The sequence below is a fragment of the Vulpes lagopus genome, chromosome 1, assembly GCF_018345385.1.
Source record: "Vulpes lagopus strain Blue_001 chromosome 1, ASM1834538v1, whole genome shotgun sequence".
NCBI classification, from domain to species: domain Eukaryota; kingdom Metazoa; phylum Chordata; class Mammalia; order Carnivora; family Canidae; genus Vulpes; species Vulpes lagopus.
The window spans coordinates 67,073,373-67,100,469 of record NC_054824.1 but is presented as its reverse complement, the minus strand read 5'-3'; the positions used below and the strand labels follow the sequence as shown (position 1 = coordinate 67,100,469).

General features: G+C 51.2%; 1 protein-coding gene across 2 annotated transcripts; it reads left to right on the top strand.

Annotated features, from left to right (window-relative positions):
• The first annotated feature begins 1,649 nt into the window (after positions 1–1,649).
• On the top strand, positions 1,650–24,441 carry FGD2 (FYVE, RhoGEF and PH domain containing 2). Of its 2 annotated transcripts, none has more exons than XM_041727239.1 (16): positions 1,650–1,876; positions 5,057–5,291; positions 6,878–6,958; positions 7,880–8,028; positions 9,656–9,812; positions 10,026–10,164; positions 10,695–10,753; positions 10,999–11,145; positions 11,745–11,837; positions 17,971–18,050; positions 18,131–18,161; positions 18,607–18,699; positions 19,311–19,562; positions 22,442–22,588; positions 23,154–23,300; positions 23,676–24,441. In XM_041727239.1, the coding sequence occupies exons 1-16, from the start codon at positions 1,809–1,811 to the stop codon at positions 23,889–23,891; spliced, it is 2,094 nt and encodes a 697-aa protein (XP_041583173.1). In that variant the 5' UTR covers positions 1,650–1,808; the 3' UTR covers positions 23,892–24,441. The 2 variants fall into 2 exon arrangements, with proteins under 2 accessions (XP_041583173.1, XP_041583182.1); XM_041727248.1 differs by having other exon boundaries at positions 19,311–19,442; positions 23,676–24,438.
• The last annotated feature ends 2,656 nt before the right edge of the window (positions 24,442–27,097 follow it).

Genomic DNA, 27,097 nt, shown 5'->3' with positions numbered 1-27,097 from the left:
TATATAACATATATACGTATGTATGCATATGTAGAATGATACTGTGTGAGAGTATATATATATCTCCTTATCTTTTAGATACACACCAAAGTATTTATGGGTGCAATTGTTGGACATCCAGGATTTGCTTCAAAATGGTAAAGGAGAGTGAATGTAGCTGCAGAGGAGACAAGACTGGCCATGAATTGATGGTTGTTGGGTCTGGGCTATGGGTTCATGGGAGCACATTATATTATTCAATCTGTTTTTGCATGTGTTCTAAATTCTCCATAATAAAAGGGAAAAACAAAAAGTAAAGAGGATTGGGACATCTGAGTGGCTCAGTCAGTTGAGCATCAGACTGGGTCTGATCATCAGGTCAGGGTGGTGGGATCAAGCCCCAAATCAGGCTCAGTGCTGGGTATGGACTCTGCCTAGGATTCTCTCTCCCTCTCCCTCTCCCTCCACCCTTCCTCCCACTGTTCTGTCTCCCCCTGCTCCCCGCCGCCTAAATAAATAAATCTTTAAAAAATTAAATAAATAAAATCTTTTTTTTAGAAAAGTGAAGAGGATTAGTGAAGTTTAGGGTTGGGGGTAGGAGCCAGGCATCTGCTAGAAGAAACTGCTCAGGCAAAGCTCAGGCAGGTGGGTGTGTAAGGTCCCAGGGGGTTAAAGGTGCTGGAGTGTGAAGCTGTGCCAGGCACTTTGGGTAACAAGATGACTAAGGCTCAATTCAGGACAAAGATGAGTCTCAATGGAGGGCCCTGGTTCTGGACCAGTGAGACCAGAACCCAGTGGGAGAGCCCTAAAGGGCTAGTAAGGCTGGAATAAGGGGAATACAGGTAATGGGCATTTGTTGTGGAAGTGTTGGGAAACCAGGTGGTAAAGGAAGCTTCCTGCAGAGACAACCCAGCATGCTAAGAACAGAGAAGTATGAGGATGACACAGCAAGAACGTGGTCATCCAGGTTCTCAACCAAATCTTTGCTGGAATTATACATTACTTACGTTTGGTTTGGAAATCTGACTTCTTTTGTGTTCTTACTGGGTGACCTTGGTCAGGTTACTTAATCTCTCTGATCCTCAGTTTTCTCTTCTGTAAAATGGGGGTAGGAAAAGAATCCGCCTCATAAGGCTATTGTAGGATTAAATGAGAAAATGCTTGTAAAGCACTAAAAAGAGTATGCGTTAGCTGTTATTATCAGAGTTTCAGGGAGGAAGCTGTCCTCCCCTGGGGCAAGGAGGTGGAGACAGCAGCCATTAAAATGAGAGCCCCAGTGGGGAGATGAGAACAGCCTTGCACTCCTGGCTGCTAACCCATAACAGGTTTGGGATCTATTTTTAGTTTAAAAAAAAAAAAAAGTGGTTTCCTCACAGCAGTGAGCAGGTCAGATGCAGAAAATAAGTTGCTGAGAAAGCCTCAAGTAAAATCCACTGGGCCTTAAGAGAAAGTGTGACTGGCCAAGATCAGCCACAGGCTGGCTCCAGAAAATTTGTCTGGGCCCCCTTGCCCCCTGGGGGCGGCCTCTGGAATGAGGTGTACAGGAGTGAAAGGTCAGGCCCTGTGAGGGAGGACTGGGGCCTCAATGGCTCCTCCCCCCTGCAAGGAAGCACAGGCCTTTCCCCTTCAGGGCTGTGGCTCCAGGACCACTTCCTCCTTCCTCACTCTGAAGGAGGGAGCAGGCCTGCTGAGCTCCTTGGAAAGACCAGAGCACCTTCCAGGATGCCTTAGCTTGTCTGTGACCCCAGGTGGGAGTGCCAGAGGGTGCCAATTGGAGGCCTCCCTCCCTGTTTCAGGGGTAGCCGAGGACCACCCCAGAGACCTGCAGAATGGAGGGAGAGAGTAAGGAGAAGCTGTCATCTGTGTCCAATCTGGTGACTGTGTTTGAGAACAGCAGGTATGGCGTGGTGGGGGTGGGAAGGGTCACCAGGGCCAACTGGTAACCTCCCTCTAGCTCCTCTGCCTGGCCCGGGCCCCCATCTGCCCACCTCCAGGCCCTAGAGCATAGGCCCTCCCAGTCTCCAGGCTGAGGATCAGGACTGGGGCCACCTTGGGCCCTCACAGTGAGCAGTTCCCTCTCTGGGCCCATCCTGAACACCTCCTAGGTGGTTCCTCCCAGCATAGAGGAGTGCGGTCAGGTCCCCGGAGCTGGGCAATGGTGAGGGTATGTGCACCGATATGTTGTGGAGAGTCCAGACGTGTGTAGTTCTGAGTGAGTATGGGTGGACCAAACATAGTGTTTGGGTTGCGGGGCTCCACCCATTGCCTCTCCAGCAGAAACAATAGCTAATACTTATCAAACACTTACTCATTGTAAGTAGGACAGCCATATAGTTTGTCATTCAAGTCTGCACACAATTAAGACTGGAAGTGGACGCCGTTAAATATTTTTGGCAGAGGGGAGGGGACAATAGAAAAAGCTGAGATTGTATTGGGCAAATCTGGATGTATCATCAGCCTACCTTTGGGGCAGTATTCTAAGTGACTTGTCTGACTTATTTCATTTAATTATCTAACAGCCTCCTGAGGGCAGGTCTATTTCTATTCCCATCTTTTGATGAGACAATGGATGTACAGAGAAGCAGGGGGTCAGGGGAGCACCTGGGTGGCTCAGCGGTTGAGCATCTGCCTTTGGCTGAGGATGTGATCTCAAGGTCCTGGGATCGAGTCTCACACAGGGCTCCCTGCAGGGAGCCTGCTTCTCCCTCTGCCAATGTCTCTACCTCTCTCTGTGTCTCTCCTGAATAAATAAATCTTTAAAAAGAGAGAGAGAGAGGCAGGGGGGCTCAAAATGCTTTAAATTCATGGGTAGAGGCTTCCATCTGAAGGGAAAAAAACTGGGCGAGATGTGTGGAGGTCATTGGTGGCCCTGGCAGGGGTGGTGTGTGTGTGTGTATGCACGCATGTGCGTGAGTGTGCCTGTGTGTAACGTTAATTTACTCCGCAGACATTTCTTAAACCTGGGACTGTGTTAGGGACTGTTGCCGGTGGCATTGTCTGGAAATAGACCGTAAGGTAGAAATCTGTTTCAGTAGGTTTACTGGGGATAGTTTTGGAAACGACAGCTGTCAGGGTGAGGCTAGAAGTACTGGGAGAAGTTGAACTGTGTGAGCTTGCAACAGAGGCCTCAACCTGTCCCAAGGAGCTCTGGAGCTGAGCTGCCCCTCAGATTGTTTCAACAGAAGCAAAGCAAGGGGTCTTTGTACCCCTACATGGACTAGTCATTGGATATGGGCTTGACCTGGGATGAGGCACCTGTCTTTCAACCAGGGCAACCCCAGAGAGAGACCGTGTCAGTGGCTGTCAGCCACCATACTGCCAGCAGCTGGGGGAAGAGAGCCTCAGTCCTGAAGGGGGTGTGGGTGGCACAGCATAGCATCATACAGGAACCGTAGTGGACACAGGAGGTGAAAGAATGATCCCTGCCAGGAGGATTTGTTTTGGGCACTAAGCTCATGGAATTACTGTGATCCAGTCATAGGCAGTAGATTTCCTGAGAGGGGCCTGGATTCGGTGCTGAGGGCACTCAGAGCAGACAGAGACTTCAAGGTGGACATGGCATAGATGTGGACCTAGAAGGGCTGTGCAGCTTGTTGCGCCGGTGACGTTACCCCACCTCTCCCAGGGTTCTTTGCCAAGCCCATTCTAGTTCAGCACCGAGGACAGCTCTCGGCACCACCTCCCGGGGCCACCACCCGCCCCTGCGGTGTGGGGAGAGAGTACCACCCAACTCAACATGCCAGGCATGCCCAGTGGAGACCCTCAACCTGTGTGCTGTGCCCAGGCAACAGCGGGCAGGGGGAGGCAGCCCTCAGACCAGAATGGGGTCAGAGGAGACCTTGCCCGCAGGGTCAAAGTCTCCCCTTATCAGGTGAGAGGCCCTGGGCCAGTGGCCTTGGCTTTGGCTTTCTTGTGCGGTCTTCTAGCACCTTAGCTGATCTGAAACTGAGGGGTGAAAAGGAAACAGAAGCTGGCTTGGGGCATTTGGAGGGAAATGCAGAAGCTGAAACCAAATGTAGAACAGAAAGCTCGAGGCCCAGCTATTTCTGCGAGCTGAGGAACCAGGCCCTGGGGTGCCAGAGAGATGGAGGAGCCCATGAGGAGCCACTGAGGACTGGCTTCCAATCCTCTTTCGACCACCAACCATTGGTGTGACTTGGGGCGGACATGTTTCTCCTTGATTCAAATGGGAAGGGGCAGCGTAGGGCGAAGGCTCGAGAGCCAGCATGCTTGATGAATCCCACCTTTGCCACCCATAGCTGCAGGTTACTTACGCTCACTGTACCTCAGTTTCCTTAGCTACAAAACCAGAGTAATGAAAACCTTTCTCAGAATTTTGGAGATTTTGTACCTCTCTGGTCCTCCATCAACCAGCCTGTCTTCTCATTGCAAGCCTTTCCATACCAAAGGGAATGGGCACAGCCTCAATCATGGGATATACTCAGTGAGGGTGTCCTCTTTTACCTAAAGCATTTAACTGGCCTGTAGACTCTGTAGGTAAGATAAACACACACAAAGCTCCCTTTCAAAGACCCGTTCCTGGAGGAACAGCAAAACTGCTTCCAGACTGGCTTTCCCCTCTACTAGAGGTGTGGAGGGCACAGCTCCCATTGATAAGCCCCAGGTTTAGCAGCTCTGCTCTCTCTTTAGAGTGTTCCATGGCTCCCAACTTCTCTCAATATGTAAGTTACTAAGATTTTAGGGCCTTTTCCTGCTGCAGAGACTAAAAACAGAGGTGAGGTAGACAGATGAGGGTGATCTGCTACCACTTAGAAAGCACTGTATGCAGAGGGGGGGGGTTCCTCGTTGCATTTTAAAGAAGGAAGTATGTAGTTCCCCAGGAAACAAAACAAGTCTACACTGACTCATCTTGAAGACTAGAGTTCCCTCCAAGAAGATGTTGGGGAAGGAAGTGGATGTTTTACTTAGCAAATTTCTCGGGAGTGTCAGGCACTGGGGAACCACTCCATCACAACTGTGATTTGCGTTAATCACCTCTAAATCCCCACCAGGAAAGTGCTAGTCTTCTTTCTATTTTACAGCCAGGAAACTTTCAGGTCTGTTTTGTTTACCCCAGGATTCCAGGAGCAGCATCCAGAGTCAGCAAGCTGGAGATTGAACATCACCACCCTGGATGCAGGTCTCCCCCACCTGCAGAGCCATTGAAGGAGCCTAACCTTGGGGAGACCCTGAGGGTGTCCGAACCCAGGATGGTCAGCAGGAGGTACCTGAGCTCCCTGAAGAACAAGCTGTCCAGTGGGGCCTGGAGAAAATCTTGCCAGCCTGGGACCGACCCTGGGCCAGGGACACAGGTGCCTGAGGGCTAGAGTAGAAGTGGGGAGCTGGGGGGGACCACTTCACTAACCTCCTCTCAGCAAATTCTCTCCCAGCCAAAGCCAGCACTTCCCTAAGCGAGGGTCTTATGTCACCAGAGATCCATTGAAAGTAGATTCTCCTTTCTTGATGGCCTTTGATGAAATGCCTACAATGTACCCCACTGCTGGCATGATTTCACATCCGCCCCCCCCCACTGTAGGATTCTTTCAGACAAGGACATGAAAACTCAGACAGCTTAAAGAACTTGTCCAAGGTCACACCACTTGTAATAGTCTCCATTTTGTGAACCTGGTGCCCTTCCCAGGTGTGGCTTCAGTTTACTCACTGAAGGAGGCAATAATCCCAACTAGAAATATAGGTTAGGACTAATCCTGCCCTTAGACTGATCCTTGGACAGGTCACCTCCCTGGTCTGGGTGTCAATTGGCTTGTCTGTGGAGTTCAAGGGCTAGGCTGTGTGATACCATGTACCCCGGAGCCAGACTGCCAGGGATCGTGCCCCAGCTCTTCTGCTTCCTAACTGTGTGACCTTGGGCAAAGCACTTTAACATCTTTGTGCCTGTTTCTTCATTTATAAAATAGGGATGGCGATCATAGTAGTAGGTTCTGGTTACCAGTTGCCATATAACAAATCACTCCAACATGTAGTGGCTGAATGCATTTTATTATTTCTCACAGTTCTGTGGGTTGACTGGAATGCTACTGGGGTGTTTTTCTATTGGTCTCACTTGGGGCTTGTCTTAATCAGCTCAGGGCTGCCATAATAAAAGACCATAGACTGTGTGACTTAACAAAAATATGTTTCCTTACAATTCTGGAAGTCTTAGATCAAGGTACCGGCAAGGTTGTTTTCTGGTGAAGCCTCTTGTCCTGGCTTATAGATGGCTATCTTCTCACTGTGTCCCCATGCACATACTCTCCTGGTTTCTGTCCCTCATCTTATAAGGACATCCGTTCTATTGGGTTAGGAGCTCACCCTTATGGCTTAATTTACCAATAATTATCTCCTCAAAGGTCTTATCTCCAAATACAGTCATATTGGGGGTTGAGGGCTTCAATGTATGGATTTGGGGAGGAAGGGGCACAATTCAGTCTCTCCAGATATATATACTAGGGTCTCTCCAGAGGGTGGCTGAGGCTGGAATGCCCAAGGTAGCTCAATTCTCAAGCCTGGTGCCTGGGCAGGGACAGTAGAAGCTGGGTCCTGCTTGGATGCTGGCATGGCTGGACCCTCGGCTCTCTCTCTATGATGTCTTTGGACCTCTCCTCTCAATGTGTCCTCTCCATCAGAAAAGCCAGACCTCCAGATGTGGTGGTTCATGGCTCCCACGAGAGCATAAGCTTCCAAGAAGCTTCCTAGGCCCAGAACTGGTGTAGCCTTACTCCTGCCCCATTCTTTGTTCAAGCGATCCCACCACTAACCCAGATACATTGTGCGAGGGCATGAGTGCCGTTTGGTGGGCATTCACTGGGACATCTTTGGAGACTGCACTGGGGGTCCCCATCAGAGGACACCAAAGCTGTCTCTCTCCTTCTCCTTCTCCCCCTCCACCCACCTGCAGGAGCCGGAGGAAAAGAGGATCGTCCAGGAGCTACTGGAGACAGAGAAGGCCTATGTGGCACGCCTTCATCTGCTAGACCAGGTCAGTGGCCAGAATACTGCCCCATGCTGCCCCAAGCCCCAGCACCCAGGTCTCCTCACCCCACCTCTGCTCTCCCTCTGTACACCTCACCAGCACTGAGAGTTAGGACCCGGGGTATGATTCTAGGAATTTAGTCCTTTATCTCCATTGGCTGGAGTTGGGGCAAAAATCAGGATTTAGTGCATTTATGCCACTTGGCCATTCCATCCCCCGTGCTTGGGCTGGGCTCACATGTAGCAGAGTGCACATGTCCTTCCCAGCCCCACACAGGATCCTCATCTGTCACCCTACCACCTGACATTCTCACTGTTATTACCCCTTCACACTTTTTTTAAAAAAAGATTTTCTTTATTTATTTGAGAGAGAGACTAGAGAGTGAGCGAGAGAGAGAGATAGAGGGCATGAGCAGAGTGGGCAGCAAAGGGAGAAGCAGACTCCTCATTGAGCAGGGAGCCTAATGCAGGGCTCAATCTCAGGACACCGGGATTATGACTTAAACCAAAGGCAGATGTTTAACCAACTGAGCCATCCAAGCGCCACCTCCTTTCACACTCTCCTAATAAGCCCCAAGCAGGAATGTTAAATATTTGTAAATCTGGAGCATGATCTTTAGTTTGGTGAAGTCCAAGACCCTGAGTGACCCTAGATGGGCCCATTTCTGACACTCACCAGCTGTGAGCCCCTGGCCAAGTCCCTGAGTCTCTAGGGCTTCATTTGCCCATCTGTAAAGTGGCCAGAACACAGCTCTCTCTCTTCCTGAGCTTGTTTCAAGTATGATGGGAGACTGAAGAGGTGAAAGCATTCAGTAAACTGGGGAGGGGCCCCTAAGACCCCAGGCTGTGCTCCTGTCCCTCTAGGCTGCTATGTGGCTGGGGGGCCCTCCTCTGCCACAGGCCTAGTGACCGGCAGTGGCGGTTGCAGGTGTTCTTTCAGGAGCTACTGAGGGAAGCCCGCAGCAGCAAGGCCTTCCCTGAGGATGTGGTCAGGCTCATCTTCTCCAACATCTCCTCCATCTACCAGTTCCACGCTCAGTTCTTCCTCCCGGAGCTGCAGCGGCGACTGGATGACTGGTGAGGGCACACCACAAGCCCCTGGGGTCCCCTGATTGCAGCCCAGGCCAGGTCAGGGTGTGACACCCCCAGGGCACTGGGTTTGACCTGTTAGGTTTCTGCCCTTGCCATTGGCCATGACTGTCTCTTCCTTTGGTGTCCGTCTGTCCTCACAGCAAGGGACTTAGACAATGAGCATGTGTGTGTCCTAGGAAAGGGATGGGTCAGGCCCCCACTAGACTGAGAAACTTAGGAGCCAGTGGAACCAGCTGGTGCTAACTGAGGGCTTCCTACATGCCCAGCCTTGGGCTTCAGACCTATTAACACACTTAATCTTCAAAGGCACCCCGCCTTTGTGATGATGCCATCACAGTGATGCAAGAAACAGTCTTCATTTTCAGAGATGACCACTGAAGCACGTGGTGATGGACTTACTTGCTTTATATATTTTGCCAAAGAAATGCCATGATGTCTGGGATGTCTTTAAAATTCTTCAGCAAAGAGGAATGTCTGTAATTGTTAAATCTGGTGATGGATAGATAGGGTTCATTATTTTATTCTTTTCCCATCAGTTCTTCACAATAAAATGTTGGTTTGTTTTTGTTATTATTTTTTTAAGATTTTTAAAATAATATTTTATTTATTTATTCATGAGAGACACAGAAAGAGGCAGAGATACAGGCAGAGGGAGAAGCAGGCTCCCTTCGGGGAGCCCATTGCAGGACTCAATCCCAGGACCCTCGGGGTCATGACCTGAGCCAAAGGCAGATGCTCAACCACTGAACCACTCAGGCATCCTCAAGATATTTTTTTTTTTAGATTTTATTTATTTATTTGAGAAAGAGAGTGTGTGAGCAGGAGGGAGAGGAAGAGAGAATCTGAAGCAGACTCCATGCTAGGCTGAGAGCTGGGTACAGGGTTCGATCCCACAGCCCTGGGCCAAAACCAAGAGTCAGACGCTTAACCAACTGCACCACCCAGACATCCCTGTTTTTTGTTTTTTTGAAAGATGATCCTATGCCTACCATCATTCCTAATCATTCCTATTTTTTCCCAATGGGAAAATAAAGGTACAGAGAAGTTAGGTGACTTGTCCAAGAACACACAGCTAGAGTAAGTGGAACAGTTGGGAATCAAACTCAGGCAGGCCAGCTTCAGTGACTGTAGGGCCCCCCCATCACTCTGCTGTAAACAGCACACAGCATGACCCTGGATATGTTCTTACCCCTCCGAGGCTGTTTCTTCATTTCTAAGATGGACCGATGATCACCCCCTGCAGAGTTGTGAGAATTAAATGGGATGAGACATGCAGTGTGTCTTGGGCAGGGCTTGGCTTGTGGTCCTTGCTACCACTACGGCAGAAGCCTCAAGTGGTTAATGGGATATGTGTTTTGGGCCTGACACTGCATTGGGTCTTCTGGTGAAAGAGAATTGCATCTGCTGTCAGGGTTCACAGTCTAAGGAGGCTGGACCATACACATGTGCGTGGGGGTGACATGCCCCCATACCTGCACCCAGAAGTGCAGCAGAAAGACAGTTTGGGTTTCTGAACCCCATGGTTCAGAGGCTCTGACCTAACCTGACCCTGCCTGAAGTCAAGAGAGGAGGTCCTCAGGCTGAAGGCAGTACCTGGGTGGCCCTCTTGCAGGACAGCCACCCCCCGCATCGGCGACGTGATCCAGAAACTGGCCCCATTCCTGAAGATGTACAGTGAGTATGTCAAGAACTTTGAGCGAGCTGCTGAGCTGCTGGCCACCTGGACTGACAAGTCTGCACCCTTCCAGGAGGTGATCACCCGCATTCAGGTGAGGTTGGGTGGGGGGTGGGGCCGAGTCTCCACTGCCACCCCCGGCGTGTACTGGCTTGGTTTCCCTGAGGGATTTGGGGTACCTCTGGCTCAGCTGCTTGCACAGGCTCCAGCGCCATCCTGCCCTGCCCCCTCCCCTGACCCTCTTGGCAGCCTGATCCGCCCTTCCCCACCTCACCCCACACTCTTCCTCCTTCCATCCCTCCCCAAGAGCAGCGAGGCCTCCGGCAGCCTGACTCTGCAACACCACATGCTGGAACCCGTGCAGAGAATCCCACGCTACGAGCTGCTGCTCAAGGAGTATGTTCAGAAGCTGCCAGCCCAGGCCCCAGACCGGGCGGATGCTCAGAGTGAGGATACCCCCAAGGAACCCACGGGGCTAGGGAGGCCTGAGCCACTCCCGTTTACTTACTGAACACCTGCTAAAATGGTTGGACTAACTATCAGCTATCCGCAGTGATTGTTGGCACTTCACAGACATTATCTATACCATTGGCCATTTTTTACAGACACTCAGACCCAAAGAGATCAAGTGATTTGGCCAATGTCACACGACCAGAAAGGGGCAGAGCTGGGATTTGAAGCTATACCTCTTTATGCCAAAGTCCATGCTCCTTCCCCAGCACCCTCTGGGTCTGGCTTGGATGGGGGAGTCACAGAAGCCCAAAGCCTAAGTCCTGTCTTTCAGTGGCTTCCAGTCTCTCCACTCTGGGTGGGAAATGGCCCCCATCATCCGGTCATCTCATGTGCTGGGCCGGGCTACTCCCACCATCACTCATAGCAGGCCCTAAGGCCACTTTGTTAAGCCTCAAGGACTTCCTGCCTCAGCCCCCAGCCCTCAATTTTCAGGAGTTAATTCTGGCCCTGCGCCTCCCTTCAGAAGCGCTCGACATGATCTTCTCAGCCGCTCAGCACTCCAACGCGGCCATCAGTGAGATGGTGAGTGGCCGGCCCTCAGGGCGGAGCCGCAGGCATCCCCAGGGGTCCTGTACCCCCTCCCCGCAGCTCTCAGCCTCCCCCAGCCCAGCCAGGTCTCTATCCATTCATCCCCTGATCTCTCCCCATGCTACCTGGCCCCCTGCTGCCCTCTCCCTTCACATCCCATCCTCGTCCACACAAGGCAAACCTTCCAGAAGCAGGTGGGCCCTGCGTGGCCTTGGCTGAGGGCTTGCTCCCTGTCCCAGGAGCGGCTGCAGGACCTGTGGGAGGTGTACCAGCGCCTGGGCCTCGAGGGCGACATAGTGGACCCCTCCAACACCCTGCTCCGCGAAGGCCCTGTCCTCAAGATCTCTTTTCGCCGCAGCGACCCCATGGAACGCTACCTTTTCCTGGTACAGGGATGCTAAGCAGCCCGCCCTGAGGGAAGTTCATGGACCACTCTGGCCCAGGTCCTGCCTGCCTGGTGTCTACCTGCAACGAGAAACAGGGAAGAGCCTGCTTCTCTGTCCTTCTCTGCTTTGGTGCTGGAGTGACTTTAGACAAGTCACATGGTGCCTGTGGGCCTCAGGGATTTCCAACTGAGGGGTCTCTCAGATAGGCCCTAGGAAGCAACAGTTAGATTTGCACTAAAAAGGCCGGGGTAGGGGGTGGGGGTTAGGGAGGGAGTCACCTGGTCCTGCCTGGAGGTCGGGGGCAGGGAACTGCAACATCCCAAGGCCCCTGCAGCCCTGAGCCCCCATGAGAAAGGCCTTGTAAGTTTGATGCCCACAGACCATGGCAACCCTTCAATGACCATCCTCATTGGTTTGGAGGCTAGACAACCCCTTCCTCATCATACCTGTGACTCCTGTGAGCTGGCCCAGAGTGTGGCAAGAGAGGGAGATGCAGTGGTGCTCCACCCACTCCCACAGAAGCCCTGCTCCCCATCCTTCTTGCCCTACTGCTGCACAACCAGTCACCACACCCACTCACCATTTCATGTCTCCTACAGTTCAACAACATGCTGCTCTACTGTATACCCAAGGTCATCCAGGTGGGCGCCCAATTCCAGGTGAGGACCCGCATCGACGTGGCCGGAATGAAGGTGAGAGACTGCCCACACATGGTCAGGCTTCATCCCAAGGGTGGGATTGAGGATGAGGAATAGCAGGAGGGTCCATGCTGGGTTCTCAGTCCAGGAACCCAAATCTGGCAGGTCCTGGACCAATGTGGAGGTGGAAAAGTTTGGGGTTGGAGTTCTCTCATATGGGCCCCCATAGGCCTGGCCCACTCTTTGGGGCAATGCCCACCCCGGCTTGGCCTCTCTCTGCTTTCTTTATTAACTACACAGTGCTTTGACAACTTTAATATATACATAAAACCACCAGGAGTCTTGTTAAAATGCAGGTCCTGATTCAGTAGGTCTGGGGTGGGGCCTGAGACTCTGCATTCCTCACCAGCTCAGGCAGGGGCGGGGAGGATGCTACTGTTGCATGTCCACAGGCCGCACTTTAAGTTGTAAGGGTCTACACTGTCAGCTTAGCTGCTGGATCGTGTGTGTTCCCAGCCAGAGATGACCACAAATGAGCAGGAACAGCAGCCCATAATAGTGCCCACCGACTGCCTGGTGTCCGTGGGTTGGGCCCTGCACCATCCCATCAGATTCTCACGGTACCCCTATAATGGAGGGGCTATTATTTTCCTTTGCATTTTTTGGGTTTTTTCTTTTTTAAAATAACACTTTTATTATTTAAAAATATAGATAATACATGTCCCAAAATCAAATGTAAAAAATATATATAAGAAGTCTCCTTGCTACTCTCTCCCCTAGTTCCCTTCCTGGAGACAGGCTTTGCTTCTTATGAAGGCTTCCAGAGGTAGTTTTTACAGACACAAACTAATAATATATATATTATTACTTCCTTAAAAAAAGACTATTTATTTGAGACAGAGAAAGAGAACACGAGCAGGGAAGAAGGGTAGAGGGAGAAGCAGACTCTCCACTGAACAAGGAGCCCAACTTGGGGCTCGATCCCAAGACCCTGGGATCATGACCCAAGCCAAAGGCAGATGCTTAACCAACTGAGCCACCCAGGTACCCCTATTTGTTACTGCTTTGTTACTTATGTTTCACATAAACGGTGAAACAGTTTTCCATAGACACTGTTCCGCACTTTGCTTTTTCAACAAAGCACTAACTCTGGTGATTGGTGCACATCAGTACATTAGGAGCTCCCTCACCCTTCTGCATAGCTACTGAGCATCTCCATGTGCAAAAGATACCATAAGTCATTTAGCCAACCCACTCCTGAGGGACATTTAGATCATCCTCAGTGAAGAACTACAAATGAATAACTATGTACATGCCTGTGTGTAAGTGTATCTGTAGTTAATCCTATTTTAAAAAAATAAAGAAATAAACTGTGGCACATCTAGACAACGGGATATTATTATTTGGTGATAAAAAGAAATGAGCTATCAAACCATGGCAAGGCATGCAGGAAACTCCAATGCATTTTTCTAAGTGAAAGGAGCCAATTTGAAAAGGCTGCACACAGTATGATTCCCGCTATCTGACATTCTGGAAAAAGCAAATCTATGGAGGGAGTAAAAAAGATCAGTGGTTTCCAGGGGTTAGCAGGGAGGGAGGGATGGATAGGCAAAGCCTAGAGGATTTTAAGAGCAGTAAAACTATTTCATGTGGTACTATAGTGATACATGTCATTACTCATTTGTTCAAACCCACGGCAAAGGGCAGCCCGGGTGGCTCAGTGGTTTAGCGCCGCCTTCAGCCCAGGGCCTGATCCTGAAGACCCGGGATCGAGTCCCATGTCGAGCTCCCTGCGTGGAGCCTGCTTCTCCCTCTGCCTGTGTCTCTGCCTCTCTCTCTTTCTCTGTGTCTCTCATGAATAAATAAATAAAATCTTAAAAAAAAACCCACGGCAAGTATATATGTATACATATATCATATCTTCTTTATCCATTCATCTGTCGATGGACGTCTGGGCTCTTGTCATAGTTTGGCTATTGTGGACATTGCTGCTATAAACATTGGGGTGAAGATGACCCTTTGGATCACTACATTTGTATCCTTTGGATAAATACCTAGTAGTGTAATTGCTGGATCATAGGGGAGCTCTATTTCTAACTTTGTGAGGAACCTTCATGGTGTTTTCCAGAGTGGCTATATTTGCATCTCCATCAACAGAGTAAGGGGGTCCCCCTAAAAGTCTTTTAAAAGGAAATCAAGGCCCAGAAAGGTTATAATTTGCTTGGCGGCACACAGCAAATCCTGGTTTCAGCAATCAAACCAGGTATAGCAGAGTCCAGAGTCTCTATACCTAATCACCATACTGGACTGTGTCCTATTAAGGCTTCAACGCAGAGGAGCAAAGCTTATGCAGCATTGCAGGCTTAGTGGAGTAAGTCAGGGGGCCAGGAGCTTTCTTGACAATTCCTCTCTGGTCACTGAGCCCCAGTATGTCCTGAGGCCTGGGGCTGGGAGAAGCAGAGGTCAAGTCTAGATTATCTTGGTACCCTTCCATTTCCCCCATCCTGTATCCCTATCACCCCCTTCCAGCCCTCTCCGAGGATCTGCCGCAGGAAGGAGGGGCAGATGGGAGTTGAGCCAGGACCCCCCATCCACTGGAGAATCTCTGGGCCTCTGAGAGCCCTCAGCAGGAGGGCTTTAGGCTTGCTCCTGACTGACATTTGGGCCCAATCAAGGGCCTGGAAATGGGGTACAGCCTGAGAGTGATGAAGGCCAATGAGGGGACCTGGGTTCCTGTGGGGATTCCATCCCACTCCCCATGCCTGAGATGACTGAGGTCTTTTATGAATGCAGCCCCTCAACCTGGGGCAAGCAGCTTCCCTTCCTGAGTCGTTGGAATGTCCCAGAGGCCAAAGTGTGTGCAGGCTTGTATCTCTGGGAGTCTTGGTGAGAGAGATTGAGAAAGGCAGGTTTATGGAGAGTAACAGATAGAAGTGGAGACAAGTAGCCCTGTCTTAGGACTGGCAGAGACCCAGACATAGAAAAAGAGGCAGAGATTGACAGATAGAAAAGCAAAGAAATAGGCCAAGACAGAGTCATAAAGAGAAAATACATAGAGACAGGACCAAGAGCGTCAATACGTGCTGGGTTCCTGGCACCTGCCAGTCCCAGTGAGTGCATCTCCTGCACACTGTACCTGATGCTCCAGAGGCTGCACAGCACCTTCTCCCAAATGGCACAGGCCGGGCAGGTGCAGAGCTATCCACCTGCCCGCCATCTGCACAGGAACCATTTTCTGAGTCTGCAGTCTGAAGGCAGGTCTGGCCTTTGACCACCATGATGGTTCCTAATAGCCTATGATCCCCTGGCTTCCTCCTTTCTGGACAGCAGGGAGGCCTAGTTCTCAGCAGCTGACTCTCCCCCAAGGTCTGTGTTGATCCTAACACTGTGCCATCCTGCACAAGGCCAGCCTAGGAAGAAGGAAGGGATACCCAGAGCTTCCATGTACAACTGTGTAGGTTGGGCACTCCACAGGATGAGCACACCTCCTCCACAGCAGACATCATGGATTGTTTATTTGCAATTCTCATTGCCCGGCAGATGGCAGTCAAGTGTCTTGTTCCAACAAAATCTGAATATTATGCTGGTTTGCCAACAGATGTCAGTAAAGTGTTTTGAAGAAAGGGTGTCTTTTTCTAATTAGCACAAAGGCACCTGAACCAGCCCAGACCTAGGGAGTGGTAGAGACTGGGTGCAGCAGATCCTGGAAATGTCCTTGAGAAGCTTTCATCCTCCCCCTCTGCAGAGGTGGTCCCTGCTGCTCTGGTCAGAAGCTCCCCTTTCTCTACTAAAAGCATCATATTTCTTTTTTGTTTGTTTGTTTAAGATTTTATTTATTTACTCGACAGAGAGATAGAGCCAGAGAGCACCAGCGGGGGAATGGCAGAGGGAGAGGGAGAGAAGTAGGGTTCCTGCTGAGCAGGGAGCCCGATGCAGGGCTCGATCCCAGGACACCCAGGATCATGACCTGAGCCGAAGGCAGATGCTTAATCGACTGGGCCACCCAGGCATCCTGCATCATATTTCTTTTTACCTTTGGAGCCCAAACCTTAGATTTCTCCTCTCTTTCCCTCTCCCTCACCAGTTAGTCATGGAGTCTTGCCAGATTCCCTGATATGGACCCCCAGGGAGAAAGCTTCTCTCTTCCCAAGTGCAGGCAGGCTCATTTCCCCTGGATCCAGCCCTTCTTCACCCCTTGCACGCAGCCACTGGGATGGCTTTCCCAAACACCTCTTTCCACATGAGCTTCTCTCCACTCGTAAACCTTCTAGAGCCTCAGATTCCAGTCCAAATCACATCAGGCCCCTTCCAGAGGGAACAGACTGATTTCAAAGGCCTGAAGGGCAGAGCAGGCCTAACGTGAAGAAGGATGCACCCAGAGTCAGTGTTCTCGGGGACACGGCAGGCTACCCTGAAAGTGGGCAAACGCCTGGTCGCCACATGGCAGGGAGCAACGGAGAGGCTCAAGTGTCAGGTGGAACAACAAAGTTCCATCACACTCGGGCTCTTGTCTATGCCTTAGTTTCCCTTTGCGACTCCACATACTGCCTGGGAGAGCGGTTTGTGCTTAAGGGACTCTGGGGGCGGGGTGGAAATAGATATTCCTCGCCCTTCCCCTTGGAGCACCAAAACCTGATTCGAATCCTCCATCTCCCTTTAGATACTGTGTGAGCTCAGGCAGGTCTCTTGCCCTCTCTGAGCCTCCATCTCCGGATCTCCTAAATGAGGGTAGTAACATCTCTCTCCCAAGATTACTCTGAAGATTTTCTTTATCTTTCTATTAGGGACAATTTAAAGCCAAGAAAGTAGTACAATGAACCCCTGTACACTCATCACCTGGCTTCAACAATCGTCAACTCAAAGCCAGTCTTTCCCCCAGCATTCCCCTTCCTAATCCTCTTTCCACTGGATTATTTAAGAGCAAATCTCGAGACCCATAATCATTTCACCTATAAATACTTCAGTATGTGTCTAAAAGAGATAAGAACTCTTTTTTTTTGCCATAAAAGGTGACAACAGTACCATTATCACATCTAGCAAATTAATACTAATTATTTAATAATATTAGGATCCTTTGGTTTTCCTTGACTTGTAAATGTCTTCTCACAGCTGATGTGTTTGAATCATTTGTGATGTGTTTCTTACATCCCTTCTCATCTGTTACACATCCCCTCCTCCTTTTTTTCATTTATTAATTAAAGAAATCATCTCATTCTCCAGTAGCATTTCTCACAGTCTGGATTTTGCTGCTTGCACCCCTGTGTTATCATTCAACATGTTCCATGGTCCCCCATATTTCTCGTCAACTGGTAGTTAGCCTAGAGGCCTGAACAGATTCAGCTATGCAAGACGGTCGCTGGCTGTCACTGCCCTCAGGTGGCATGTCATGGCTAAACATTAGGGTTGATCGGTGGGTTCAACAATTGTATCAGTTAAATAGGAACATATATTGGGACACCTGGGTAGCTCTGTCGGTTAAGCATCGCCTTCGACTCAGGTCACAATCTCAGGGTCCTGGGATTGAGTCCCATAAGAGCTCCCTGCTCAGTGGGGAGCCTGCTTCTCCCTCTCTCCTTCCCTGCTGGTCCCCCTGCTTGTGCGCTCTCTCTCTCTCTCTCTGTCAAATAACTAAAATCTTTAAAAAGTAAATAAATAAATGAGAACACGTATGGAGAGCTCTGAGCTCAGTGGCCAGCGCGTAGTAAGCGCTCTCTGACTGGCAGCCTTCTCAGTGGCCGTGGGGCTCTGGGACAAGAGGACAGAGAGAAAGACGGGAAATGGCATTGTCTGTTGACTCTCTGAATCGGGCAACCAATTTCTTCATTCACTGTATGGGATAGAGGGTCTTATTCTAGGCCTTAGGTCTGCTCCTGAAATAGCTGTGTGCCCCAAACCCAATTTATGACCCAATTTCCATTTTTTGGTGACTCCTTTGTCAGAACTGTCACTCCTACCTCACACTAACCCAACTTTGCTGCTGCTGAAATTCCAGGAGCTTCCATGTCCTGTTTGCTTAGAGTGCAGCCTGGTTGCAGGTGCATTTGCTCGGCTCCACAGGTTTAGGGAGGCCATGGAGAAAGTCCTGATCCCTGAATTGTTCCTTGAGCATGAGCCATCTCCATCCATCCGACAGTGCCTGGGGTCAGGATGTGACTGAACCAGTCGCCTCCTTCTCATCCCCAACCAGGTGCGGGAGCTGACGGATGCAGAGTTCCCCCACTCCTTCCTGGTGTCCGGGAAGCAGCGCACCCTGGAGCTGCAAGCCCGGTAGGCATGGAGCTGCCCAGCTGGGTGGGGAAAACCTGGGAGGGGCTGCTCTCCTCAACCTGTGTTCACTTTCCGAGCAGGTCCCAGGAAGAAATGATTTCCTGGATGCAGGTATCAGAACATTCCAGGGCCCCTGGGATTCTGAACCCAGCCTACCCACCCAGGCTGAGGGGGAGGGAGGGGTGCATGTGCATGTTCGTGCATGAATGCATGCGTGCGTGCGTGTGTGTGTGTGAAAGAGAGAGAGAGAAAGTGTGTGCCCCGAAGCTCCCTCTGCTTCCTCTGGAATCGCTCTGTGGTAGTTTGGAATCAGACCTGCGTTCAAATCTTGCTGCCTTTCACTGTCTAGCTGGGTGGCCTTGGGCAAGTCACTTAATGTCCCTGAGACTCAGTCTTCATCTCTGTAGTCTAGGGCTAGCAGTCTCTCCTTCCTTTAGTCAGCTGGGATGGGCACCCAGTAGGCTTTCAGCAATGTCTGTTGACACAGTGTGGATGGATGGGCAGATGAGCCCTCCCTGTCACTCCCTAACCCTAACCACTTCCCATGCCCCCTTAGGCCTGCCAAGCAGCCATTGACCAAATCGAGAAGCGGAATGAAACCTTCAAGGCTGCGGTCCAGGGCCCAGAGGGAGACGCCCAGGAGCAGGAGGTAAATGAAACCTTTGCATCCTTCACTGGAGCCACCAGCCACACACGCTTATTCCCTCTCTTTGCTCTGCCCAGCCCAGCCTGGAGGGCAGGGGAGTGTCACCCACCAGGAGTGATTTCAGGGAGACCAGGGAAAGCCCATCCACCCCAACCTCAGAAACTCAGGGCCAAAGGCTCTCCCATTAGCAGAAATTTCCTTTGGGAGCCTCTATATGCAACCCTCCCTAGGAAGGGTTTCACATCCAGGTGGCTCGGGCTGTGGGGCGGTGCAGGTTCGGGTTGAAAGCAAGACTGAGGTGGAAGGTGGGTATGGCGGAGAGGGAGAGTATCTGGGACTTGATTTCCACTCTGAGCTCCAACTCTGGCTTGCTGGGCATCTCTGCTGAGTCCCTTGACCTCTCTGGGCTCAGTTTCCTCACCTCGAAAAGGAGAGTAATAGTAACTGACTTACCACATAGTCTTTGTCAGTCCAGTTGGCTTCATGCGGAGCCCCTGGGAAGCGCGGGACACACAACCCCTGCCATGAGCAGGTGGATGGACAGAGGCCCAGGGCTCGGGGCCTGTGCGCAAAGAGGTCATGAGGTCATGAGGTGCCCACCTACTGCCCAACAGCTGCAGTCCGAGGAGCTGGGCCTCCGGGCGCCACAGTGGGTCCGGGACAAGATGGTGACCATGTGCATGCGCTGCCGGGAGCCCTTCAATGCCCTGCGGCGCCGCCGCCACCACTGCCGAGCCTGCGGCTTCGTGAGTAGTCCCACCAGCACCCTGACTCCGCGTGTTCCCTCCTCTGCCCCCACCCTCCCGCCAACTCTGCCGGCTTCAACCCGTGCAACCCAGAGGTGCTGGGCACTAACTCTGTGCCAGGTACGTGAGTGGCCTTGTTCGGACCTGACGGTACCCACCTGGGATGCAGGGGCTTTTGTGACCCCTGTTCTGCACCTGGGGAGATGAGGCTTGCCAGGGCTTAGACCATGTGCTCAAGATGCTCCCCAAAGCTGGCCCTTACTCCTTCATCTCTTCTTTTTCTTTTTTTTTTTTTTTTAAGATTTAAAAAATTTATTCACGAGAGACACAGAGAGAGAGAGGCAGAGACATAGGCAGAGGGAGAAGCAGGCTCCCTGGGGGGAACCCAATGTGGGACTCGATCCCATGACCCTGGGATCAAGATCTGAGCCAAAGGCAGACACTAAACCACTAAGCCACCCAGATGCCCCCTTCATCTGTTCTTACCACCATTTCCTGAGAGCCCCAGACCCTACACCAGGAGATGGTCTCCCATTCCAGGTGGGGCCTGCAAACCCCTCAGCTCCCCTCAGACCTTGCATCCACCACCCTACCAGCCCTACGCCCATTGTCCTGTCTTCCTGAGTGACTTTGAGAGGCCACTCCTCTCCAAGGAAGTCCTCGGGCCTCCAGCACCTGCTCAGTTCTGTGGCTAGCTGTGCCTCAGTTTCCTTGCCTGTACAATGGGGATTATAATACGTACCTCCAGGGTGGTAGTGAGCTCCTCCTTTCCTTCCTCAGCAGTTTAGGCGTGGCTCACTCAGAGGAGCACCCACTAGCTGATTGAGGAACCTGTCCACTCCTCTTATCAGCTCAGGCCTGGTTATCAGGGACAAATCTTGCTTTGCTTCTGAAGCACCTGCTGCACTTGAGCTGTTCTCTGTTGACATGACAACCCCCTTCCGTTTACTCTGCAAACAGAGAAGCTCTTTCTGATCTCAGTCTTTAATGAGCTCCATGGGGCTGGAGACAACCGGCCAGGCAGGTTGGGGCCAGTCAGGGAGGTGTCCCCAAAATGTATCACATGGCAGTTGGGACACAGAGTAAATTTCAAGGACTGGGGACACACCTGTGTTCTGATGTGAGCGACAAGTTCTATCAGAGCCAAAGAGAAAGGATCTGGGGATTCGCTGCTATTCTTGGTGATTCATGCCTGTAAATAAGGGTTGAGTCTACTGATATTTGCCAACTGGGTAAGTGGTTCCTAAAGAACTTGTTTAAAAGAGTTTAAAAATATGAAGACGCACCCAGAATAACAACTCCCATGGACTTGCCTTCAAGGTACAGGGAAGAAATATAATATTCTGACAACTAAATGAAATGTACGATCCTTGATGGGATTGTGGATGGGGAAAAACAAAACCAGCTGCAGAGGCTGTTACTGGGAACTTTGGGGATAATCTGATCATGAGCCACCTATAGACAGTAATCTTGTATCGATGTTAAATTTCCCAAATATGATCATGACATAATGAATAGGCAGGAAAATGCCCCTGTTCTTAGGAGACACAGGCTATTTATCTGAGGGTGTGGTCATGATGACTGTCATTTATACTCAAATGATTCAGAAAAAAATACACACATATATATATATAGAGAGAGATGAAGCAAATGTGGCAAAAATGTTAACAATCAGTGAGTTTGGTGGGGGCAGTATCATTGCCTTACTCTTACAACTTGTCCATGGGTTTGAAATTTTTCAAAATAAAAAACTGGTGGGGCACCTGGGTGGCTCAGTGGCTGAGCATCTGCCTTTGGCTCAGGGCATGATCCCGGAGTCCTGGGATCAAGTCCCACATCGGGCTTTCTGCAGGGGGTCTGCTTTTCCCTCTGCCTATGTCTCTGCCTCTCTCTGTGTATCTCTCATGAATAAACAAACCAAATATTAAAACAACAACAACAACAACAACTGGTAGAGGAGAAAATAAGTACACACCAACAATACAAAAAGTCTAAATCTCAATAAAGTAAAATGTTCCCAAGGTAGTTGAAGCCCTCTTTTGGGGCTCTATGAGATACTCTGAGCCCAATTTCAGGGTTTCTCATGCCTGTGCGTACCTTTGTATTCTGTGAGTCATCCTTTCAGTGGTTTGGATGCCCAGTTTCTGTCTCCCCACCTGCCAGACGGGAATCCTGGTGAGGGTGAGGAGGCCAGCCCTTCCCCTATGGGTCCCTGCCAGGCCACTGTGCTGTGCTGGGCACACAGATGAGCCCCTGATCTCTGCGTCGTGCTCTCCATTTCCAGTTCCACATCCGGGGCTCACTGTGACACCCCGTTCTCCTGGGAAGTGACATCCTGCAGCACCCATGCTTGTCTCTGAGTCTTGTCAGAGTCTCCTGGCCTCCCCAGCACGATCCATGTCGGCCTGCCTCAGGGCTTTCTCCATGCTGGGATGGGGATGGGCCCCATTCCACCGAGTACACATGACAGGTCTTCCCGGCAAAAACGACCAGCCCAACACTTTTTATTAGAACACGCTTGACTCTAGGATTGCGCAGATTGCAAGATTTGCCTGAATCTTAAAGCAAAACCTGGGACTTTAAATACCTGTCCTGTTTGTGGAGGGACAGCTGCTGCCGGTGAGCCAAGTGGCCCTGGGCAGGTCACTGCCCGCCTGCTGTTGGGTGAGGATGAAAGCCCCAGCGGGGTGGCTGGGACAATCAGATGAGATGGCAGAGGGGAGAGAGAGCTTGGAGAAGTGAATTAGATGCAGGGCTGTGTGCAGGGAAGCCCCTGGAATTAACAGCCGTCCTTGCAAAAGGGGATCAAGAGGCACCTGCAGGGGGGGCCAGCTCTTGAGCCTCCACCTGGCGGAGCTCAGAGCCTGGGTTCTCCCGCTGTGCCTCTGCCAGCACAGGGGACCACCTGCCTCTGCCTCCATTCCTCTGCCGAAGCTTGCTCTGTCTTCTTCCTGTCCCTGGGTGCTTTCACGCCCCACCTCCTGCCCATCCTCCCCCAGGTGGTGTGTGCCAAGTGCTCCGACTACCGGGCTGAGCTCAAATACGATGACAACCGGCCCAACCGGGTCTGCTTCCACTGCTACACGTTCCTCACCGGAAACGTGCTCCCGGAGGACAGGGAGGACAGGAGGCGGGGCATTCTGGAGGTGAGGGCCAGGGGCCACCACTCAGCAAATGCGTGCGGCGCCCTCCGCGAGCTGGCCCTGTCCTGGGTGCTGAAGAACAGGCCCGCGGGGGTCACACTTCCCATCCTTGTCTCTGCGCACCTCCCCGGGAGGGGAGAAGCCCCCCCACCCCCCCACACGTCCCAGCCGAACGTGGCTCCCACGTCGCAAGGTGGTTCCCTTCATGGACCTCTGACCACGTTCCCATCTCCCCCATTCCCTGCCTGCCCTGCCCAAGAGGCCACACAGCTCGCTCCCTTCTCAGGCCTCTGTTCTGTTCCTGGGGCCCTCCCAGCACCTGCCCCAAGCTCAGGCTGGCTGGGGCTTGACCATGGCTCTGCCACAGGTCAGCTGAGTGACCCCAGGTCCCTGATGGGACCCCTCCGAGACTCAGGGACAATTAGCTCCTCCTTGTAGGGTTGCCACAAGGATTAGAAATAGTGATTGTCAAGCCCCCAGTCCAGTAGTGTCTGATGCACACTGGGTACTCTGTTACCCGACAGTCTCTCTCTCTCTCTCTCTCTCTCTCTCTCTCTCTGGTTTTTAGAAAGGGTCCACGACAGGGTCTGAGCAGAGCCTGATGTGCAGCTTCCTTCAGCTGGTTGGGGACAAATGGGGCAAGAGCAGCCCCCGGGGCTGGTGTGTGATCCCCCGGGACGACCCCCTGGTCCTCTATGTCTACGCTGCCCCTCAGGTAATGCCACCGCCTGCCTCCCAGACCCTGGCCCTCTCAGAATATGTGTGTGTATGGGGGTGAGTAGTATTGGCTCCAAATGCCAGAGAAGGAAACTGAGACCCAGGGAGTCCGTGGTTCCCTCCAAGGCAGAGGGTTAGTGGCTTGCAGAGCTGGGCCCGGACTCCAGGTCACAACAGCTGTGCCCAGCAGGCAACCAGTCCTCCCCTTCCTTGGTGCCCTCTTACCAGTCCACCCTGCTTCGTGGGTGTTTGGGGGAGTGAGAAGCGGGTATATGGCTTTTACTTCAAATTGGCTGTCCGAGGTGGTGGCGCTGAAGAGAAAGACAGTGGCCCATGGCTTTCCTTTTATCCTTTTCCTTTTCCTCTCCCTCAGGACATGCGGGCTCACACCTCCATCCCGCTGCTGGGCTACCAGGTGACGGCTGGGACCCAGGCAGATCCCCGGGTCTTCCAGCTGCAACAGTCAGGCCAGCTTTACACCTTCAAGGCTGAGACTGAGGAGCTGAGGGACCGCTGGGTGAAGGCCATGGAGCGGGCGGCCAGTGGCTGGAGCCCCAGGGGGCCCAAGGATGGGGACCTGTCTGACTGACCCACAGCCGGCCACTCTCCCCTTAAGAGCCAGGCTCCTGGCACTGGCTGACCTGCAGCCTCTGTGATCCACCACGCCAGCCTGAGCTCTCAGATAACCAATTTCCAGGGGCACCTGGATGACTCAGTCTGTAGAGCATGCGACTTTTGATCCCAGAGTCATAAGTTTGAGCCCCATGTTGGGTGTAGAGATTACTTAAAAAAATAAACTAAAACAAACAACCAATTTCTAGTCATTGGCACCCAGACTGTGTGTCTTGATCTAGGATTCAGAAAGTGCGTGTTTGTTCCTTTGGGGAGGGGTGAACAGGGGTGACCCTGTTTGCCCAGGGCTGAGGGGGTTCCTGGGACTTAGGACTTATAGTACTAACATCTGGAATGTCCCAGATAACCCAGGACTGTTGGTCACCAGTATGGTTCTCTGCCTGGGCTGTATGTTAGCATCACCTGAGGAGCTCTAAAAAAATAAATAAATATAAAAATAAACTAAAGGGTGCTCGGTTAAGCCTCTGCCTTCAGCTCGGGTCATGATCCTGGGATCCTGGGATCGAGCCCTGTGTCTGGCTCCCTGCTCAGTGGGGCACCTGCTTCTCCCTCTCTCTCTGCTTCTCCCCCTCCTTGTGCATGCATACTCTCTCTCTCTCTCTCTCGTCAAATAAATAAATCTTCAAAAATTAAAAATAAGGAGCACCTGGGTGGCTCAGTGGTTGAGCATCTGCCTTTGGCTCAGGGTGTAATCCTGGGGTCCTGGGATCGAGTCCCACATCAGGCTTCCTGTGGGGAGCCTGCTTCTCCCTCTGCCTGTGTCTGTTTCTGTCTCTCCCTCTCTCTCTCTCTCTCTCTCTCTCTCTGTGTATGTCTCTCATGAATAAATTAGAAAATAAAATTTAAAATAAAATTAAAAAAATTTACAGTACCAATGTCCATATCCATTACAAAGATGTCTGATTTCATTAGTCTGGGATGAGGGAGGCACAGGAATGTTTTAGGAGTACCATCCTGAGTCTCATGTTCAGCTTGGGCTACCCAGATGAAAAAGAGAGCAAGCAAACCAGCAATGGTTGTGTACCTGTCAAGTGCCAGGCATGATAGTAATCAGAATAATAAATAACAAACATCTACTGAACCAGGTACTGTGTTGGGTGTGTCATATGGAGTATCTCATTTCACCCTCAGGAGTTATAATCCCCATTTTCTAGATGAGGACATTGAATCCTAAAGAGGGTTTTAGTCATTGGCTCAAGGTCCTACGGCTGGTGGGTGCTGAGCTACGTCAAAGCTGTTTTCATCAGGCAGCAGTGCAATAGGGCAGGCAAAGAGGGGAGGAGAGTGGGAAAGAGGGAAAAGGAGTATGGGGCACCTGGGTGGCTCAGCAGTTGAGCATCTGCCTTTGGCTCAGGTCATGATCCCGGGGTCCTGGGATCAAGTCCCACATCGGGCGCCTTGCGGGGAACCTGCTTCTCCCTCTGCCCCTCTGCCTCTCTGCCTCTCTGCCTCCCTGTGTCTCTTGTGAATGAATACATAAAATAAAATTTAAAAAGGAGTATGGAGGGGTCGGAAGAGGAAGGAAGGGCAGGAACAGGCGGTCTGGCCCTAGGTTCCTGGGTGAGGCTGCTTTTCCCTAAGGGCCCACTGGGGGATGGCTTTCCATCAGGCCAGCCAGCCACAGCCGGGCTCTGCCCTTAAAGAAGGCAAAACGAGGGTAGGGGAGGGAGTGCTCTGGGGGGTGCCATTGGTTGGGCGGTTGGGTGTTAGGCTCAGGTCCTGATCTCAGGGCCGTGGGATTGGCCCGAGTTGGGCTCTGAGCTCAGCAAGGAGTCTGCCAACATTTCTCTCTCCCTCTGCGCCTCCCCGTGCACTCTCTCTCTCTAATAAATAAATAAATCTTAAAAAAAAAAAGAAGAAGAAGACAAACTGGACAAGTCATAGATCTTTGCTCCATTCCAGGCCCAGTGATTTGCGGGCTCCCAACCTGAGACTACCTCCCTGCTCTAGGGTATTTTAAAACGCCCAAGAAAACCAACCTCAGTGGCACCATCTCTCTGGAACCAGGCTGGCCATGACTTCGTTCCTACTTACAACAAATATTTGTTGAGCATCTTCTAGGAGCCAAATGCAGTTCCTGTACTGGGGATGTACAGCAGTGAATGAGACAAATAAAAATGTCTGCCTTCATGGAGTTTATATTCTTATACAGCAAAATAAATACATAAAATGGGGCAGCCCTGGTGGTGCAGCGGTTTAGCGCCGCCTGCAGCCCGGGGTGTGATCCTGGAGACCCCGGATCGAGTCCCACATCGGGTTCCCTGCATGGAGCCTGCTTCTCCTTCTGCCTGTGTCTCTGCCTCTCTCTTCACTCTCTCTGAATGAATAAATAAATAAATCTTTAAATTAAAAAAAAATACATACATAAAATGTAGAGCCTATCAGATGTGATAAATGCTTAAATCAGGTGACAAATCATCCCAGACTTTCCTAGTTTTAAAACTGAAAGTTCTCAGGGGCGCTTGGCTGGCTCAGTCGGTGGAGCATCCAACTCTTAATCTCAGGGTCATGAGTTCAAGCCCCATGTTGGGTGTAAAGATCACTTAAATAAATAAAACTTTTAAAAACCCACTGAAAGTTCTCAGATACCAGGAAACCCCTCAGTTCCAGGAAAACCAGAATAGTTGTATAGTTGGTCACCCTAGAGGAAGGAAAGAACAAGAAAGAAAACAGAAGAATGGTGTGTGTGTGTGTGTGTGTGTGTGTGTGTGTGTGTGTTTGTCTATTTTTAAAGGAAAATTAAGGAAGTCCTCACTGAGAGGTTGATGTTTGAAAAACAACCTTAAGGAAAGAAGTAAGGAAGGGAGCCACACAGATATGGGAGGAAAGAGCACTCTGGGCAGAGGAAACAGCAAGTGCAAAGGTCCAGAGGTAGGAATCTACCTGGCACATGCAGAGAACTGTGAGGAGATCAGTGTGGCTGGAACACAGTGGGCAGGAAGGAGATAAGAGGAGAAGACATCAGATAATCGCTAAACTAAGGGTGGGGTCAGAGGAGGCAGATGCAAGGGCCTGGCAAGAGCCAAGTGAGATGGAGAGTTGCTGGCAGGGCATGATTTGTTTTGACAGACTCTCTGCTGCTTGTTGTGTTAGATGGATGGGCTGAGGGTGGAGGCAGTTTTGAGGCTGTTGGAGGCAACCTAGGTGAGAGAGATGACGAGA

Coding starts and splice junctions, on each gene's coding strand:
- FGD2 (XM_041727239.1), top strand. CDS start 1,809: ATGGAGGGAGAGAGTAAGGAGAAGCTGTCATCTGTGTCCAATCTGGTG. Junction 10,165..10,694: donor AGACCGGGCGGATGCTCAGA/GTGAGGATACCC, acceptor GCCTCCCTTCAG/AAGCGCTCGACATGATCTTC. Junction 22,589..23,153: donor GGAGGCGGGGCATTCTGGAG/GTGAGGGCCAGG, acceptor TCTGGTTTTTAG/AAAGGGTCCACGACAGGGTC.